Here is a 16,668-nt window from a genome sequence, read left to right on the forward strand (position 1 = left end):
TTTCTATTAAAATGATTTTATGAACACAAGAAATAAAATATAAATGAATCAAAATAACCTAATTAGAGGAGAAAATAAAATTGTTAAGAATTTAAAAGTCCAACTTTTTTTATTTTAAAAAGCCTATTCCCAAGTAAGCAAATGGCATCTGTTATGACCTAACAGATATGTGTACCTTGTTTAAAGTTATTTATAAAACTCCAAGCATATAGAGTGAAGTATTCTTTATAGAAAGCAGGATATAGACAAGCAAGACACTTAAGTGTAGAAAAAGTAATAAACTTCATAGTACTATTAATTTCAACAAATATGTAAAAACATATACACACACAAACAGGCCTACATGGATTTGCTTCCTATAACTGAACAAGTGTTTTAGAGTGGATGACGTCTAAGAGTCCCTTCCCACATTAAGATTCTATAATTTAATTCAAAATTCAAACCAACCCTCAAAAGTGATTGAAGTACACAAAAGTTTTTTAAAGAACTGCAAACTATAAATAATGATTTGAAAACATGCTCCAGATCATTAATATTAAGAGAAAGTTAAAATAATCGTATACCCTATAAATAGTAAACATGACCACAATAACCGGAAAAAAAAAAAAAAGGATCAATGTTTAAAAGGCATGGAGAGGCAAAGTGATACCCTGCTGGTGGAACTATGAATTTGCTTGTCTAGCCATGTGAATATGAATTTGGAATTATGCAGGAAAACTTTAACTGTCTAGAAATTGTTTTAACTATGACAAAAGGATCTTATTATTAAGTATATGTGAGATAATAAAAATAAAAAATACACCAAAATATGGGTATAGTAGCCCATCTAAAAATAAAGAAGGTATCTATCAAGTGAGGAGGACTTTAAAAATTATGGCATATAAACATATTGAAATATTACTGTATCAGTAAGAAATGAAAACTAGGAGGAATTCAGAGAAACATGAGAAAATGTGAATGAACTAATGAAGAGAAAAGTAAAACCAAAAAATATATACACACATATGTATATATATATTGTGCATATCTCATATATAATGACACCATCAATATAAATAAAAATATCAAACAGAAGCTGAAATCTTGAGTAAAGGGAAAACCAATGAACACTACACAGAGGTCTTTGAGAACAATTAATAAAAAATATTTTCTTCCTCTTGAAAGAGGGCAAGGGATTATTGGTACACAACGTCACATATGTTATCAAATGCAGACAATATAATAGATGTTTTATTTGGTATTTTGCTGTTATTAAAAGGAGAGTTAAATCTAGAAAATTAAGTGGTAGTTCCAGAAATTATTGAAATTTAAATCACTACATCATTATTAAGACATAATAAAGAAATCCAGAACAAACCTGTTTCAATGGTTTCAGCAAATTTTTCAAGTCCTTCAAAAGGCTGTGATCCGTCCCCTTGTTCATCTGTTAATTTATGGCTAAGGCATTCTTTTGCCAATTGCATGCTGCTAGTCATGAAACTTGACCAATACATAGGCTCAGAACCAGTTGCTATGGAAGGCAAATCAATACATCCATCAGCAAACAATTATTAACCACTGATTATGTGCCAAGCACTGGACTAGCTACTGGAGATACAAACAAAAAAAACCAACATGAAAAAGATTTTGCACCCAGAGAGCTTATATACACATATAAGTAAATATATAATCTAGACAAAATTAATACAAATTAGTCTTGAGACAGTACTGGAATCTAGAGCAGTGATGGTGAACCTTTTAGAGATGGAGTGCCAGGCCCTGCCCTCACCCAATCCCCCAGACTAAATGACATACCCCTTCCCCCATCTCATATTAGGTGTGCCCCCCCTTTATCACACAAAGGAAAAGGAGAAAGCACTCCCAATAGAACTGCTGGACAGAGGGACAAGTGAAGAGAGAAATGGCCTCAGTGAGTGTAGAGATGGGGCAGGGAGCAGCCCAAGAGCTTCTCTCCCCTCCAGCTCTGCCATCTGTGAGCCTCCCACCTTGGGAGAGGGGCAGGGTTTGTGAAAAAATGTCATCAGGTCCAGTGGAGAGGGGGAGAGGAGTTGCTCCACCCAACTCCCTTCTGCCTTTCTAGTAACAAACTGGTGGGAGGGAGGGGTTGGTGGTGGCCAAGTGCTCACAGAGCACTCTGTGTGCCATCTTTGGCACCCATGCCATAGGTTAGTCATCACTTATCTAAAGGGTCAAAGAAATGCTTCACAAAGGAGTGGCTCTTCAGCTGAGTTATGAAAGAAATTATGGATTCTATTAGATATAGATGAGTAGGGGGAACATTCCAAATATGGGAGAAAGCCAGTACACAAGCTGTAGAGATAGGTGATGGCATATCATGTGAAAGGAACAGTATGGCTCCTCAGACAATACAGTTGAATTATAACATGTTTAGAGAAAAGAAAGCTGCAAGAGGCTAACTGTGAAATTATATTCAAAATAACTACAAAATACATAAAATATCTGGGAGGCTTCTCTCAAAACATACAAAGGAATTACATGAATACAATTATAAAATTCTGTTTTACAAAAATAACAGGAGAAAATGGGATATTAATTGTTCTTGGTTGGGACATATTAAAAATTACAATGTTGCCTAAATTAATTTACATGTTTAATGTCATGGCAAAGCACAAAAGGGTTACTTTCTGGAAATAGGCAAGAAAAAAAAAGAGAACAAAATTCATTAGGGAGAACAAAAAATTAAATATATCATGGGAAGATTTTTAATGTAAAAAGAATGAGTACTATTAATATTGTGCAATAAAGCAGTAATTATCAAAGCTATATGTTACTGGGGAATGGTTGAGTAGCTCAGTGGACTGAGAGCCAGGCCTAGAGATGGAAGGTCCTGGGTAAAAATTTGGCCTCAGACACTTCCTGGCCATGTGACTGACGCTGGGCAAGTCACTTAACCCCCATTGGGGAATGAATAAACAAATTGTGGTATCTGTTAGTGATAGAATACTATTGTGCTAAAAGGAATAATGAACTGGAGGAATTCCATGTGAACTGGAAAGACCTCCAGGAATTGATGCAGAGTGAAAGGTGCAGAACCAGGAGAACATGGTTCACAGAGACTGATACACTGTGGTAAAATCAAATGTAATGGACTTTTCTACTAGCAGCAATGCAATGATCCAGGACAATTCTGAGGGACTTATGAGAAAGAACACTATCCATATCTAGAGAAAGAACTGTGGGAGCAGAAACACAGAAGTAAAACATTTGCTTGATCACATGGTTCAATGGGGATATGACTGGGGATGTAGACTCTAAAAATTTAGTGGTTCCCAAACTTTTTTGGCCTACTGCCCCCTTTCCAGAAAAAATATTACTTAGCACCCCCTGTCACATACTATCACCGCCCTCTTACAGTTATTCACCACTCCCACATGCACCTGTGGCCATCACCCTTCCCCATCGCTACAGCTCCCACTTTGGGAATCACTGCTCTAAATGATCACTCCTTTGCAAATATTAATAATATGGAAATAGGTCTTGATCAATGATACATGCAAAACCCAGCTGAATTGCTTGTGGGCTCCAGGAGGGGGGAGGGAAAGAACATGAATCATGTAACCATGGAAAACCATTTTTAATTAAATAAATGGATTTTTGAAAAAGAATAGACTTATTAACTAGTAAGATAGGGCATCAGTTAGAGGGGACTAAAAAGAATGCTTTCCTTCTTTGAGGGACTAAAGGAACTATGTAGAGGACAAAATCCAATAAGTTATATGAAAGACTGGAGATAAACTGTTTTTTCATAAATAGTTATATTAAACATAGCCAGAATCTGAGTATCTATATTACACATCAAGAAAATAAGATATTGTCATATAAAATAAAATATGTAGCTTTCTGCTTTTAAAAATTCAATCTCTCAGTATATCAACTTTTCAGAATAATTTGTTTTAAAATAAACATTTTTCCCCTCTTTCCTGGTATACCAGATTAACACGGTTCATCCTGAGATTTTGATAATCCCTAAGAAAAAAAAAACAACAAAAGTCCTATCATACTTTCCTTATTACAAATTATATTTAAAAATAAATAGTTACTGTGCAAGTTTAGCTATATTAATGGGCAAGGTTTGTGTTTTTATTTTTTTATTTTAAAAACTTGTAGTAATCAACAGTTGCAAAACAAATGTAAAGAATATGATGGATATTAGAAATATTTCAAAGAAAATCAACAAGACAAAGCAATGTTGGATGTCGGTAGAAAAATAAGTCAAAGATAAGAATAATACTTCACATTTAAAAAGCACTAATATTTAAAGACCATTTTCTCCACAAATGAGAAAGAAAGTGCAATTGTTATCTCTCTTTCACAGATAAACAGCAGTTTTGAAAGACTAAATGATTTGTCCATGACAATGATGACAAAGTGTCAAGTCTGGAATTTAAAATCAAATGTTCAAGAGTCCCAAATCCAACACTGTTTTTTCGCTGTATTATGCTCACCACTCCAAGACTTTAAACCTAGTGACTAGAAAGATAATAGTACTATCAATAGAAATACAGAAGCTATGAGGAATGGCAAGTTTATAGAAAATAAGTTCAATTTGGACATACTAAGGAATTCAGACAAAAACTTGAAAGCTTCCATGCCCTTTAACAGCAGGTTACACAATCATGTTAACAAAACAAAAATGGAATCAAATGAAATAGCTATGACCAGCACCATTTGACTCATAGCATACTTACCTAATCGAGGCCTAGGCCTAAACACCAGCTCTAATCCCTTCACTTCTAGTGCACAATTATCTTGTAACAATGAGCCCCAAGGAACAGAGAGCGAAATCGACTGAATAAATCCTTCTGTAACTTCCAGAGGTGCATCTGCTGACTCTAGAATTTCATTTAGACTCTAAAAAGAGAATAAAAATTCAATTTTTAAAATTTTATTTGAAAACAGCTTACACGATTAAATTGATCATAGTATAATATGCAATTCAGTAATAACAGAACAAGTTAAAAAATACTATAATTTTATTCTAAATCAAATATTTGAATGTCTACTATTGTCAAGACACCATACAGCATTATGTTCTTTATTTCTTATCTCACACTTTATAACAGAATGTATGTTTTTAGGGATCTAGGGATAAATGATATCTTATATTCCTCCATATATCCCAAGGAATATCTAAGCACAGTCCTGAGCACATTGAGAGAAAAATGTTAGAAAGGGAAAAGCATTCACTGATCCAGAGTCTTAAGTCCAACTTGCTACTCATTAACTACAAGTTACAAAATGAGAATACTTGTACTATCTATTCCACAAAGTTGTTTGGAGATTTAAATGGTATAATACATTTCAAGTGGTTTGTAAATCTCAAGAAGGGATACGCTGGCAAATATTTAACACCTGGATCTCAGAAAAAAAGCAAGAGACTCTTTTAAGATGAATCTAAATTATTAACAATTGTTCCATCATTTTTTTAAGGCTAGAAAATCAACAAAACAAAAAAATTAAGCCCATATTTGTATAGCATTCAATAAATTTTTAGGTATAAAGGCTAACACTGAAAATTTTTAAACTGCCTCTGGCAAATTCGTAGGTGCTGACTCCCAAAACACACCTGATAATAAGATACACTATATAACCTAAGCTATAATAGTAGGCACTCAGATATATGGCAACTGATTAAACAGAGCTGAAAGATTATTCCCCATATGATTCACTTCCACTTCTCTACATCTCAAAACCCACTGATATCCCCCATTTTTTTCTTTTACTTTAATTTAATGAGGTGCTTCTCTCCTCCTGTTTTTCTTCAGCATCTTTTACCATCTACCAGTTTCTTCCCTACTGCCTATAAACATACCCATTTCCTCCTCTCTTACCCTTAAAAGTCCTCATAGAAATCACCATCTCTCAAGCTCCCATCCTGTATCTTGTCTCCCCCCTCTCTTAGTCAAACTGCTAGAAAAAGTCAAATATGCTCTTCTTATCTTTAACTTTCTCTTCTTTCATTCACTTCTAAACACTTGCAATCTAGCTTCCAAATTCATTATTCAAATGAAAAAGCTCTAGCAAGTTAACAAAAATTTCAATTGCCAAATTTAACTAACTTTTCTCAATCTCATCCCAATCAACCTCTTTGGAAACACTTGACACCTCTGCCTACTTGTCTCCTCCATGTTATTCTATCTTGTCTAGGTGTTTATGACACTATTTTTTTCTCTTTTAGCTCCTCCCAGTCTTGTAACTCCAACTACTTGAACTCAACATATACAAAAAAGAACTTCTATCTCTTCCTCCAAAACCAACTCTTCTTCCAAACTCCCCTACTATAAAGCAGTGATCATCAAAAAATACATACATATATATGGTACTGGCTAAGAGATAGAGATAGAAGGATGGATCAAAGCCTAGGGGTAAATTATCTCAGCAAGCTAGTGTTTAAAAAACACAAAGATCCCAGCTTTTGGGATCTTTTTTTTTTTGTCACTATCTGACAAAAACTAAAGAAGGGCATTGAAGGCATATAACATGGTCAAACTTTTACTTTAGGAAGATCACAATCTTTTAAGTAGTGGGTGGACTGGAATGGGTAAAGAACTGTGGCAGGCAACCAAATAGCAGGCTACTGCAGTAGTCCAAGCACGAGGTGGTAAAAATCTACATCAGTTACAGGCCTTGGCAATAGATGGGGCATCAAAGAGAAAGAGGAGTTGGAAGACGTCTATCTTCCTTCACAGAGTAGAGATGGAAAAACGTCTCCCTGTGGTTATTTCTTGTATTTCATGATCAGAACAAGGTATGATCATTTTTTGAATCTATCTGGAGGACCTGTAGAATACAACTAAGCTGTATTTCCTGCTACTCTCTTCCTGAATCTTTTTTCCAAGAAGTGCAAGGGTTCTTTAAGAGTTTAAAAGGTTTTGGTTTCTCTCATTTCTGAATATTGAAACCATACTTTCCAATACATTTTTAACTGTCCTCCTCTCTGCCCATCTTCATACTGACATTATCAAGTACCAAAATCTACACATTGATTTAATTTTGAGTATCTTATAAAGTCCTTCATAGAATTTCTCCACTATGTAACTGCAAAATTTCTTGGGGGGGAAAAATGTCTTCATAATTCCTCCCTATTTCCTTACCACTCACTCTTCACTCCTTATAAAAGAAGGTTTTCCATTATGACTATTCTACTAAAATTGCTTTCTCAATGATTTCCTAACTGTCACATCCAAATAATTATCAAAATCTACCTCCATTCACCTCAGTAGCACATGACATTATTGTTTAGCCCCTCTTACTGGTTTCAGTATAATTATTCTCCTTTCTCTCTAACCACTTCTTCTCAATCTCCTTTGTTAGATCATCATCTACCTCTTGCCTTTTAATTAAAGGTATCCCTCAAAGCTCACTGTTGGACTCCTCCTTTCTCACAAGATAAATTAACTCCTTACCAAAGATTCTCCTTTTTTAACATTTACTTGTTCAAGTGATTCCATTCCACCTTGTCTCCTTCAAAAGACTGCCCCCCTCTGTCATCCCCACTCTTACTTATTTTCAATCTCTTCTTCTCCACTGGTTCATTTCCTACTGCCTAAAAATGCCTATGTCTCCTCTATCCTGAAAAAATCCTCACTTGATCCTTCTACCCCTGCTAAATATCATCCTATATCTCTTCTGCCCTTTGCAGCTAAATTCCTCAAAAGGGCTTCTATAATAGGTAACTCCACTTTCTCTCCTCTCATTTTCTTCTTAACCCCTTAGGATTCTTCTCGCTTTGAATCTTACTAAAATTCCACCAAAACTGTTCTCTCCAAAGTTACTAATGATCTAGTTGCCAAATCCAGTGGCCTTTTCTCAATCCTCGTTTTCCTTGACCTCTCTACAACTTCGGACACTGTTGATCACTCACTCACAGACTCATCTCTTTTCTCTATGTTTTCAGGTAAACATTCTCTCTTGGTTTTCTTCCTATTTATCTGACCACTCCTTTCTCCTTTGCCAGATTCTTCCTCCAAGTCGCACCACCACCCCCTTTTTTTAACCTTAATTTTCTGCCTTAGACAAAAAAGCAAAAAGGGTTCCGCAACAGGGAGTAAGTAACTTGCCCAGGATCACATAGTAAGGAAGTGTCTCAGACCAGATCTGAACCCAGGACCTCCCATCTCCAGGCCTGGTTCTCTAATCACTAAGCCCCTTTTTTAACGGTATCCCCTCAAGGTTCTGTTCTGGGCCCTCTTCTCTTTTCCCTCTCATCAGCTGCCATGAATTAAACTTCCATGTTTATGCTGATGATTCTCAAATCTACTGCCTTTCAAAATCTCAAAATGGATGTCCTGCAGACATCTTAAACTCATTATATTCAAAAGAGAACTCATTTTTTCCCCTTCACCCTATCCTAGCCTCCTACCTTCCTCATTACTATAGAGAGCAACACCTTATTCCCAATCCCTAAGGCTTAGAACCTAGAAGCAATCCTTGCTATCCCTCACCCCCTATATTCAAACTATTTACCAAGGCCTGGGGATTTTACCTTTGCAACATCTCTCAAATATATTACTTTCTCTCCTGTTACACTGCCACCACTACTCTAATGCACGTTCTCATCAATTCACACTTCAACTACTGAAACAGCCTGCTGGTGAGTCAGTCTGCCTGCCTCAAGCCTCTCCCCACGCCAATCCATTCAGCTACTAAAGTGATTCCAATCATGTCACTCCCCTACTCAAGAAACTATTGCCTCCAGAAGCAAATACAAAATGCTCCATTTGATCTTCAAAGCCCTTCATAATCTAATCCACTCTTACCTTTCCTAGCTTCTCTTACACTTTATTCCCAAATACATACAACTTCAATTCAATGACACTAGCCTCCTACCTGTTCCACAAACAAGACATTCCATCTCTTGGTTCCCAGTGTTTTTGTTTGTTTGTTTTTTTCTGGCTCTCCCCCATGCCTGTAAAACTTTTCCTCTTTCCCTTGGAATGCTAGGGTCTCTCACTTCCTTTAAGTCCAAACCCCTCTTAATTTTGAGGCCTTCCCTCTTTTTAATTATTTTATATCTATCTTGTATATAGCTTGCTTTGTATATATTTGTTTGCATATTGTCTCCCACACTAGATTGTAAGCTCCCTTTGGGGAGGGGCTGTCATTTGTCTCTTTTTGCATCCCCAGCACTTAGCAAAGCACCTGGCACATATTAAGTGCTTAATAAGTGTTGACTGATTATATACTTGTTCATAAATATTCTTAAAGGACCAAATAGTAACTTTTTTTTACATCTAATACCTTTTTAATGTAAACAATGAATTAAATTGCAAGATATTAAGGATGCATTTATCAATAAGTATAAAAATGGTATAGTAGTAATATAAGCATACTTTAAATAAGAACAACTGATTTCTAATCTAGCATCTTACTGCCAAAGTTCAAATTCATCTAACACATACATGAAAACATTCACAATCTTACACTCCTCTATCTTTTCAGCCTTTTTTATATTATTAACCCACTCCACATGGCTCTAGTCCAATTGCATTACTCTGTCGCACATATTTGTTTTATGCTTTCCAATCTTCTACTCTTTCTAGAATGTGTTCCTTAGTTCTTTCCAATGACTGAATTCCTACCCATCTTTCAAACTTCACACAAAAGGCTATGAGTTGTGTGGAATAACAGAGAAAGTAGTATGTACAACGAAGGAGAAAGAATAGCAGAAATGACAGTAATTCAAGAGACTATATCCAGGAAGAATTTCAGCTAATCAGACACCCAAGCAAAGATTTCTATTAAAAACCCATACATATACACAAAATCAGTTAATAAACAGGATGAACTAGAGATACTAATGCAAAGAAGCAAATTGGATTTTAAAGACAACAGCAGGAGTATGAAGGGTCTCCTGGCTAAAATATATAGCTCCTTACACACTCTAAGAGAGAACCATTTTAGATTTCCTGAAGTCAAGAAAGGGTAGAGGCTATTGAGGAAGAGGAGGAGGAGGAGGAGAATTAAAATCTGTGTTGTTTGCAAAACTCTTTATAAACTAAGTCATTTAAAATTCACAATGATGTGAGATAGGTACCACAGATATAATTAGCCTCATTTTATAGATAAGGAAAATGAAACCCAGAATGGAATGATTTGCTCAAGCTAAGTATCAGAAGCAGGATTTGAATCCAAATGTTCTTGATTCCAAGTCCATTCTTAAAGACAAATGGATGACAGTGGAAAAGTGAATCTTTTATTTTTGCTTCTGTGTGCTCTTCCCAAAAGAGTGGTCTTTGGGCTGAGGATAGAACATTAAAAAGTTAGCAGAAAACTGAAGTATAAAATATTGAAGACAGGCAATATATAGCTACACTCAAAGAATTCAAATCACCAAACCTAGAAAAACTACTCCTTAGAGCAATTTTGTATTGAATTTTGTCATGCTATGAACTGTATGGGACTTACACTCAGAATCACAGTCATGTGTGCATTCTCAGATCTTCTAGGAATATTTACCTTTGCCTGTTCCCAAACAAGTCTAGTAATTCTCCACAATTCCTCAAAACAAAGAATATTGTTCATTAAACAAAAAAAGTTTTATTACAATGTTTAAAGAATATTAAAAGAATTAACAGATATAACAATTAAACCATTGTCATATTGTTCAGAAGCTAATGGAGATCTCAAAGGCAACGATTTTCATTGAGCAATGAAGACGGCTAACTTCGTGGCAAAATTCTACAACACATTGTTAAGAAAATGGTTTGTGAACACCTAGGGAAACAGCAATCACTAAAAGCCAGCATGGCTTCACCAACAACAGGTCATTACAGATTTATTTCTTTTTTTGACAAGATTTGTAGCAACATGGAATAAGAGGTATAGCAAAAGTCTATGAAATTTTAAAAGACTTGGATTAAAGTCCTGACTGAAATGTGCTAGCTATGTACTCAGAGCTAAGTCTTCTCAGACTCCAGGCTACTAAAACTGTAAAGTGCCATGGGTAGGTGCAAATCTACATTAACAGAGGAAGTTTTCTCATTCTTAGTATCTCCACGTTGATGATATTTGAAAACACGCCAAAAAGAAAGCCATACCAAAACACTAGACTGGTAGAGCTCAGGGTAGTGGTGTAAACTTACTACTACAAAATAAACTATACTTACAAATAAGATAGAGAGATATGAACTATATGATAGTACAAATCAGGTGTATTTTGAAATATCTGAATGACCAGACCCAAGTAGTAGTGATTAGTGGGTCAATCAATTAATTAACAAGTATTTTTATTAAATACGAACCTACAATACTCTAGGCAGTGTGCTAGATAATGGAGATAGAAAAACAAAAATGAAACTGACTTTGGTTCTCAAGTACTTTGCATTCTATTTGGGAATACAATAAATATATTTATAAGTATGTGCACATCAAATAAAAAGTAAATATAAGGCAGTCCAGATATGGAAGAACTTTAAAAGTTGGGAGGATTAGAAAAGTCCCTAACAGAATACTCTAGAGACCTGTCCTTGGCCCAATTTTATCAATGAGTTGATGTGACATGGCACAAGTAACATGTTCACCAAACTTGCATTTAACAGAATTGGGAGGACTATCTAACATCTCCAATAGAAGAGTATGAATCTAAGAAAAATTTGGACAAGCTAAAATGATGGGCCAATTCAAATAAGATGAAATTTAAAAGGCTTAAGTGTGAAGTTCTATACCTAGGTTCCAAAAACAAACTTCTCAATTACAGGATGGAGGAGGTAATGCTAGACAACAGTTCCTATGAAAAAAATCTGAAGATTTAAGTGGACAAGTTCAATACTAGCCAACAATATGGCAACCAGCAAAGCTAATGAAATCTTAAATTGCAATGACATAGGTATAGCATCTTGAACATGGGAGTTAATAGTCACACTAATATAGTATGTCAAGACTATAACCACATTTAAATAAAGACAGTTGATTTGAAATAAGTACAATAGAGTGAATCCTAGGATAAAGGAAGACTCAAAGAACATAACTTTGGAGAATTGGCTTAATAGAACTGTGGATGTTTAATCTGTAGAGAAGACTCAGAAGGGACATGACAGTTGTCTTCAAGTATCTGAAAGTCTGTCATGTGGAGAAGGAATTAGGATTAAATATTTTCCACTTGGTCCAAGGGCAGGACTAGGAGTTTTATGCAGAAGTTAGAAAAGACATAACTAGACTTAAAGAAAGAAAACTTCCCAATAATTAGAGCCATCCAAAATGAATGGGGGCAAGGGAAAGAAGATGAGTGGATAGAAGGTCAGGCTTAGAATTAGGAGGTCCTCTGTTCAAATTTGGTCTCAAGATACTTCCTAGTTGTGTGACCTTAGGCAAGTCACAACTCCCACTGCCTAGTTCTTTACCACTCTTCCGGCTGGTAACCAATACACAGTATTGATTCAAGATGGAAGGTAAGGGTTAAAAAAAGTGAACTGGTTTATATGTGGGCTTCCCTAATTAGAGGTCTTCAAGAGGAAGGTCATCAACCACCTTTAAAGGAAGTTGTAAAAGGGATTCTTGTTAAGCAATAAATTGGAGTACTTAAATCTCTAAAGTCCCTTATTGCTCTCAAGATTTTTTTATTCTATTAAATGCCACCTTCTCCACAGAGTACATCCTAGTTGGTAGCTATCTTGTTCCCTATAACCTCTAAACAACTGTTTAATAAAACTAATAAGTAAACATATTATTTTTATCTGGGTTTTCATCTTACCTCCTTAACCACCAGATAAATATAAGCATGAGGCTAGAGACCCTCCCTCTTTTAGATCTCACACCCACTCATCCCAGAGCCCTTTGGTAGACAGGTGGCACTTACTAATTGCTATTTGTTACAGTAATATAAATAATTTTTGTTGTAGAAAGCTTGCCTAGTGAAGTCATTGTAATTTGTAAATGTCATATTTCAATCCTCTCTCAAAAATCTTATCTATTTCATTCCATTAACTAATTAGGAGACATTTACAGAAAAGCAAAAACTGCAAGATGTTCTTCTCTGTTTTGAAGAATGAAAATAGTCTAACAGTCAGGATACCTACATCACACCCCTATTTACAAGCAGATATTGTACATATTTACAAATTAATGTAGAGATAAGAATTAAAAAGATATTATAATTTAAATTATACATATAAAAAACACATAGAGAGAGAGCTATAAACTTAATAATTATTACTTAAAATCCTTTTTTAGCTTCAAATAGTGGCCCTGCACAATCCCCACCACCACCAAAAACAAAAAGAAAAAAAGTTAGAACTTGGTAAGAAACAAATTGTAAAGTTAAGATTTACTTTACAAATGAGACAGAATGAAGAAATATATTTTATCCAGTATATTTTTTAAATAAATTAAATATAATAATGCTTTTCAATTGTAAAACTATGAAACAGGAACAGGTAAGTGGCACAGTGGAGAGGACCTGGGATCAAAACTGGCCTCAAACACTTCCTTAGCTATATAACCCTGGATGAGTCACTTAAACCTGCTTAACTTCACTAGGCCTTGCTTCTTGTCTTGAAGAGTTATTACTAAGCCAAAAAAGTAAAGAGTTTTTAAAATAAGTATATATGTACATATATATATATATTTTTTTTAAACCATAAAATAATCAACCAAAACTTCTTCAAATAGTAAACTTGTATGACAAATGGGGAAGAATGACAGAGTAAAGGTGAAGGGCTGGAGTAAAATATATTATGCCTCAGCTGATCCAGAGAAGGCAAGTCATGATCTTCGATAGAAATGGGGCTAAAATGGATATAAATGAAAGAGATGAACAAGGTAGCTATGCAGCTATATTATGTTGGGGAGTGGGTACTATGGATAATAAAGCATTATCAATATTGGACCTGTTTGCACCAAGTGTTAAAAAACCCAGATTTTTATTTTATTTTATTTAAACCCTTACCTTCTGTATTAGTTCTGGTTCTAAGGCAAAAGAGTGGTAAGGACTAGGCAATGGGGGTTAAGTGACTAGCCCAGGGTCACAAAGCTAGGAAATGTCTGAGGCCACATTTGAACCCAGGACCTCCCATTTCTGGGCCAGGCTCTCAATCCACTGAGCCACCTAGCTGCCATCAACATCCAGATTTTTAAAAGAAAAACTAAATGAGATACAGAAGGAAATAGATCACAAAATAACACTCTAATTTCTCCCTCAGAACTAGATAAATCTAACCAAAAAATAAGTAAGAAGGAAGGTAAGGATATGAATAGAACCTTAGATAAGTTAAGCAAGACAAATATCTATACTATTAGAGTCCACACACACCTGAATGAGGTTAATGGCAGTTAGTAGGCCCAAGCATACACATAATCCAAGCATTGTCACTGGTGGGATGACAATGGTTGAGAGAGCATAAATATTCTGCAAAAGTCTTATTTCAACACTCATCATACTATGGAAGTAATCCTGCATCCCTGAGAGGTTGTGGCACTGGAACAAAAGTTCTATTGGATATGACCAAGTTGCAAAGACCTGTTTCAGAGAAATATGGTCCCAGCAACAGATTGTCTCTGCTTTGTAAGGACCAATCTGGCCAAATATGATCATGGTAAAAATGTTGACTGAGAACCAGGCAAGCTAAAGTAATTAAATGTTGATAGGAACATGGAGAAACAGGTTGAATATTACATTACTAGAGCAGCTGTGAAATTTTATTTTAGAAAACAATATAAATTAAGAGCTGTAAAGCTATTCATGCTCATTGACCTAGAGATCCCGTTACTAAAGTTAGACCCTAAGGGCCATTACTGATAAAGTAAAAAACTGTGCCTGTATGAAAATATTCATGGAAGCTTTGTTATGACAAAATAACAGGAAATAATACAAATGCAATAAATGAGAGAAATGGCAGAATACTGTGATATATGAATGTAATGAATTGTGTTGTATTAAAAATGACAAATATTGGAAATTTAAAGAAAACAAGGAAAATATATGAAGAATAGAGAATAATACATACCATGATCACATTTTTTAAAAAGCCACAAAATCAAGAGAAAAAAATATCTAAGAAAAACTCATCCAAAAGGAACTCAAAAGCAGATATCTATATTACCATACATATGTTAATTATATATTTTAAAACTAATTGTAAACAATGTGGAGATTGTGATTTTGCACGTAATTTTTTGGTAATTTGCTTAAATTTTTTTGGTGGTGATGATTACTAAGTATATAATTTTTTAAAAATTAAAAAATAAAAGGCACATTGTTGCTTGTATTTTAGATCTAGAAAAATAAATGAGGAGGAATGAAGGGGTGTGGATATTCTATTGTGTCAAGCCAAAGCCTTAATTTAAAATCAAACAGTAAATACATACCCATATGATCCTATGAGGCAGTGGCTTAGTAGGCACTGGGCCTAGAGTCAGGAAGAACTGAGTTCAAACCCAACCTCAAGCTCTCCCTAGCCAGTAATCCTGGGCAAATCATTTAACCTCTGTCTTAATGCAGTGGAGTAGGAAATTGCAAACCACTCCAGTTTCTTAGTCAAGAAAACCCTGGATGGGGTCACAAAGCCTGGGACAGGACTAAACTATCCAATGATCCTTAGATATGGTGACTTAAGGTTACCTATACGAAGAATCAACACTGTAAGTCAAACTAAAAAGCTTTTAGATGGCAACTTCAAATATGACTGAAAACTAACGTCCCTTTTTAAGATGTATCCAAAAAAAAAAAAAAAAAAAAAGAGCTAACATTATCCATACAGTTTCCAAAACCCAAATGACCTGGAAAGAAAAAAAGAAATAACCAAATCTCATAAAAAAGAATTACAGAAAAAGAAATTCTTGTTGAGGATTCCAAAAGCCAAACATGTTTGTCATCCCAAATAAATTAAATTTTTTTTTAATTTTGGTTGCCTTCTACTCACAAAGGAAAATTGATACTTGAGCCTATTTCCATGATACCTTACCAAAAATCTCAAAATGTCTAAATTCTGTTTCACCAATATTAATCCCCCCAAGTTCTAACTGAAGTACTGTTCATATTGTGTAAAACTCATTACGATATGAAGCAAATGGAACATAAACAATTTTTGGTTTAAATTTTTTAGCAATCATTCAGACAAGGGAAAAAATGATTCAAGAAGAGGGCCTGCAAATTATCCAACGATTCCTTTATTTTCAACCGCACTATTTTCTGCCCTTGGGGGTGTGGAGTGGGGATGAGGAAAGGGGTAAAGATTTCCTAACAGGTCACTAGGGTCCCATGTCAATATGGTTCGCCAGCGACTCTTACCCATTTGTCCAAGGGGACCTGCCAAAGGGATCCAGTCCCTTGGTAGAGATCCAGGCTGAGCTGTTCTAGGCTCAATTTCTCCTGAAGGAAGTGGCCCAGGTACCTCTGCAGCAGGTATCTGCAGGCCCTTTTCTTGATGGACTCCGAAAAGGGCCAAGGCATAATGGCTCCGGGGTTGGCTGCTGGCAGCTACTACCTTGGAGGCTCAACAGCTTTCCGGCTCCAGAATAGCGCTGGCGGTGAGCAGGTTAGAGAGGGCTCGGAGGTGGTGTGCCCTTTCTTCCTTCCCCTCCCGCCCGACCCCTTCCCGGGTCTCCCCTAGTTCAAGGGTTGGCCGGCGTCCCCATGGCCCCGGACGCGGCACGCTCCTCGCCAGCCGCTCTAGGCCCGGGTCCCGCGGAGACTAAAGAAAGGCCTTTCGC

General features: G+C 35.7%; 1 protein-coding gene across 1 annotated transcript in view; it reads right to left on the minus strand.

The window, feature by feature from the left end:
- ATG2B (autophagy related 2B) overlaps window positions 1–16,408 on the minus strand; it is a 132,580-nt gene extending 116,172 nt beyond the window's left edge. The window contains exons 1-3 of the mRNA XM_044659899.1: window positions 16,247–16,408; window positions 4,710–4,872; window positions 1,358–1,510 (exon numbers count right to left, since the gene is read on the minus strand). Coding sequence (XP_044515834.1) covers window positions 1,358–1,510; window positions 4,710–4,872; window positions 16,247–16,408 — 478 coding nt within the window. The remainder of the gene's footprint in view (window positions 1–1,357; window positions 1,511–4,709; window positions 4,873–16,246) is intronic.
- Window positions 16,409–16,668: the final 260 nt, after the last annotated feature.

Source organism: Gracilinanus agilis, chromosome 2, assembly GCF_016433145.1.
Source record: "Gracilinanus agilis isolate LMUSP501 chromosome 2, AgileGrace, whole genome shotgun sequence".
In the NCBI taxonomy this organism is placed as follows: Eukaryota; Metazoa; Chordata; class Mammalia; order Didelphimorphia; family Didelphidae; genus Gracilinanus; species Gracilinanus agilis.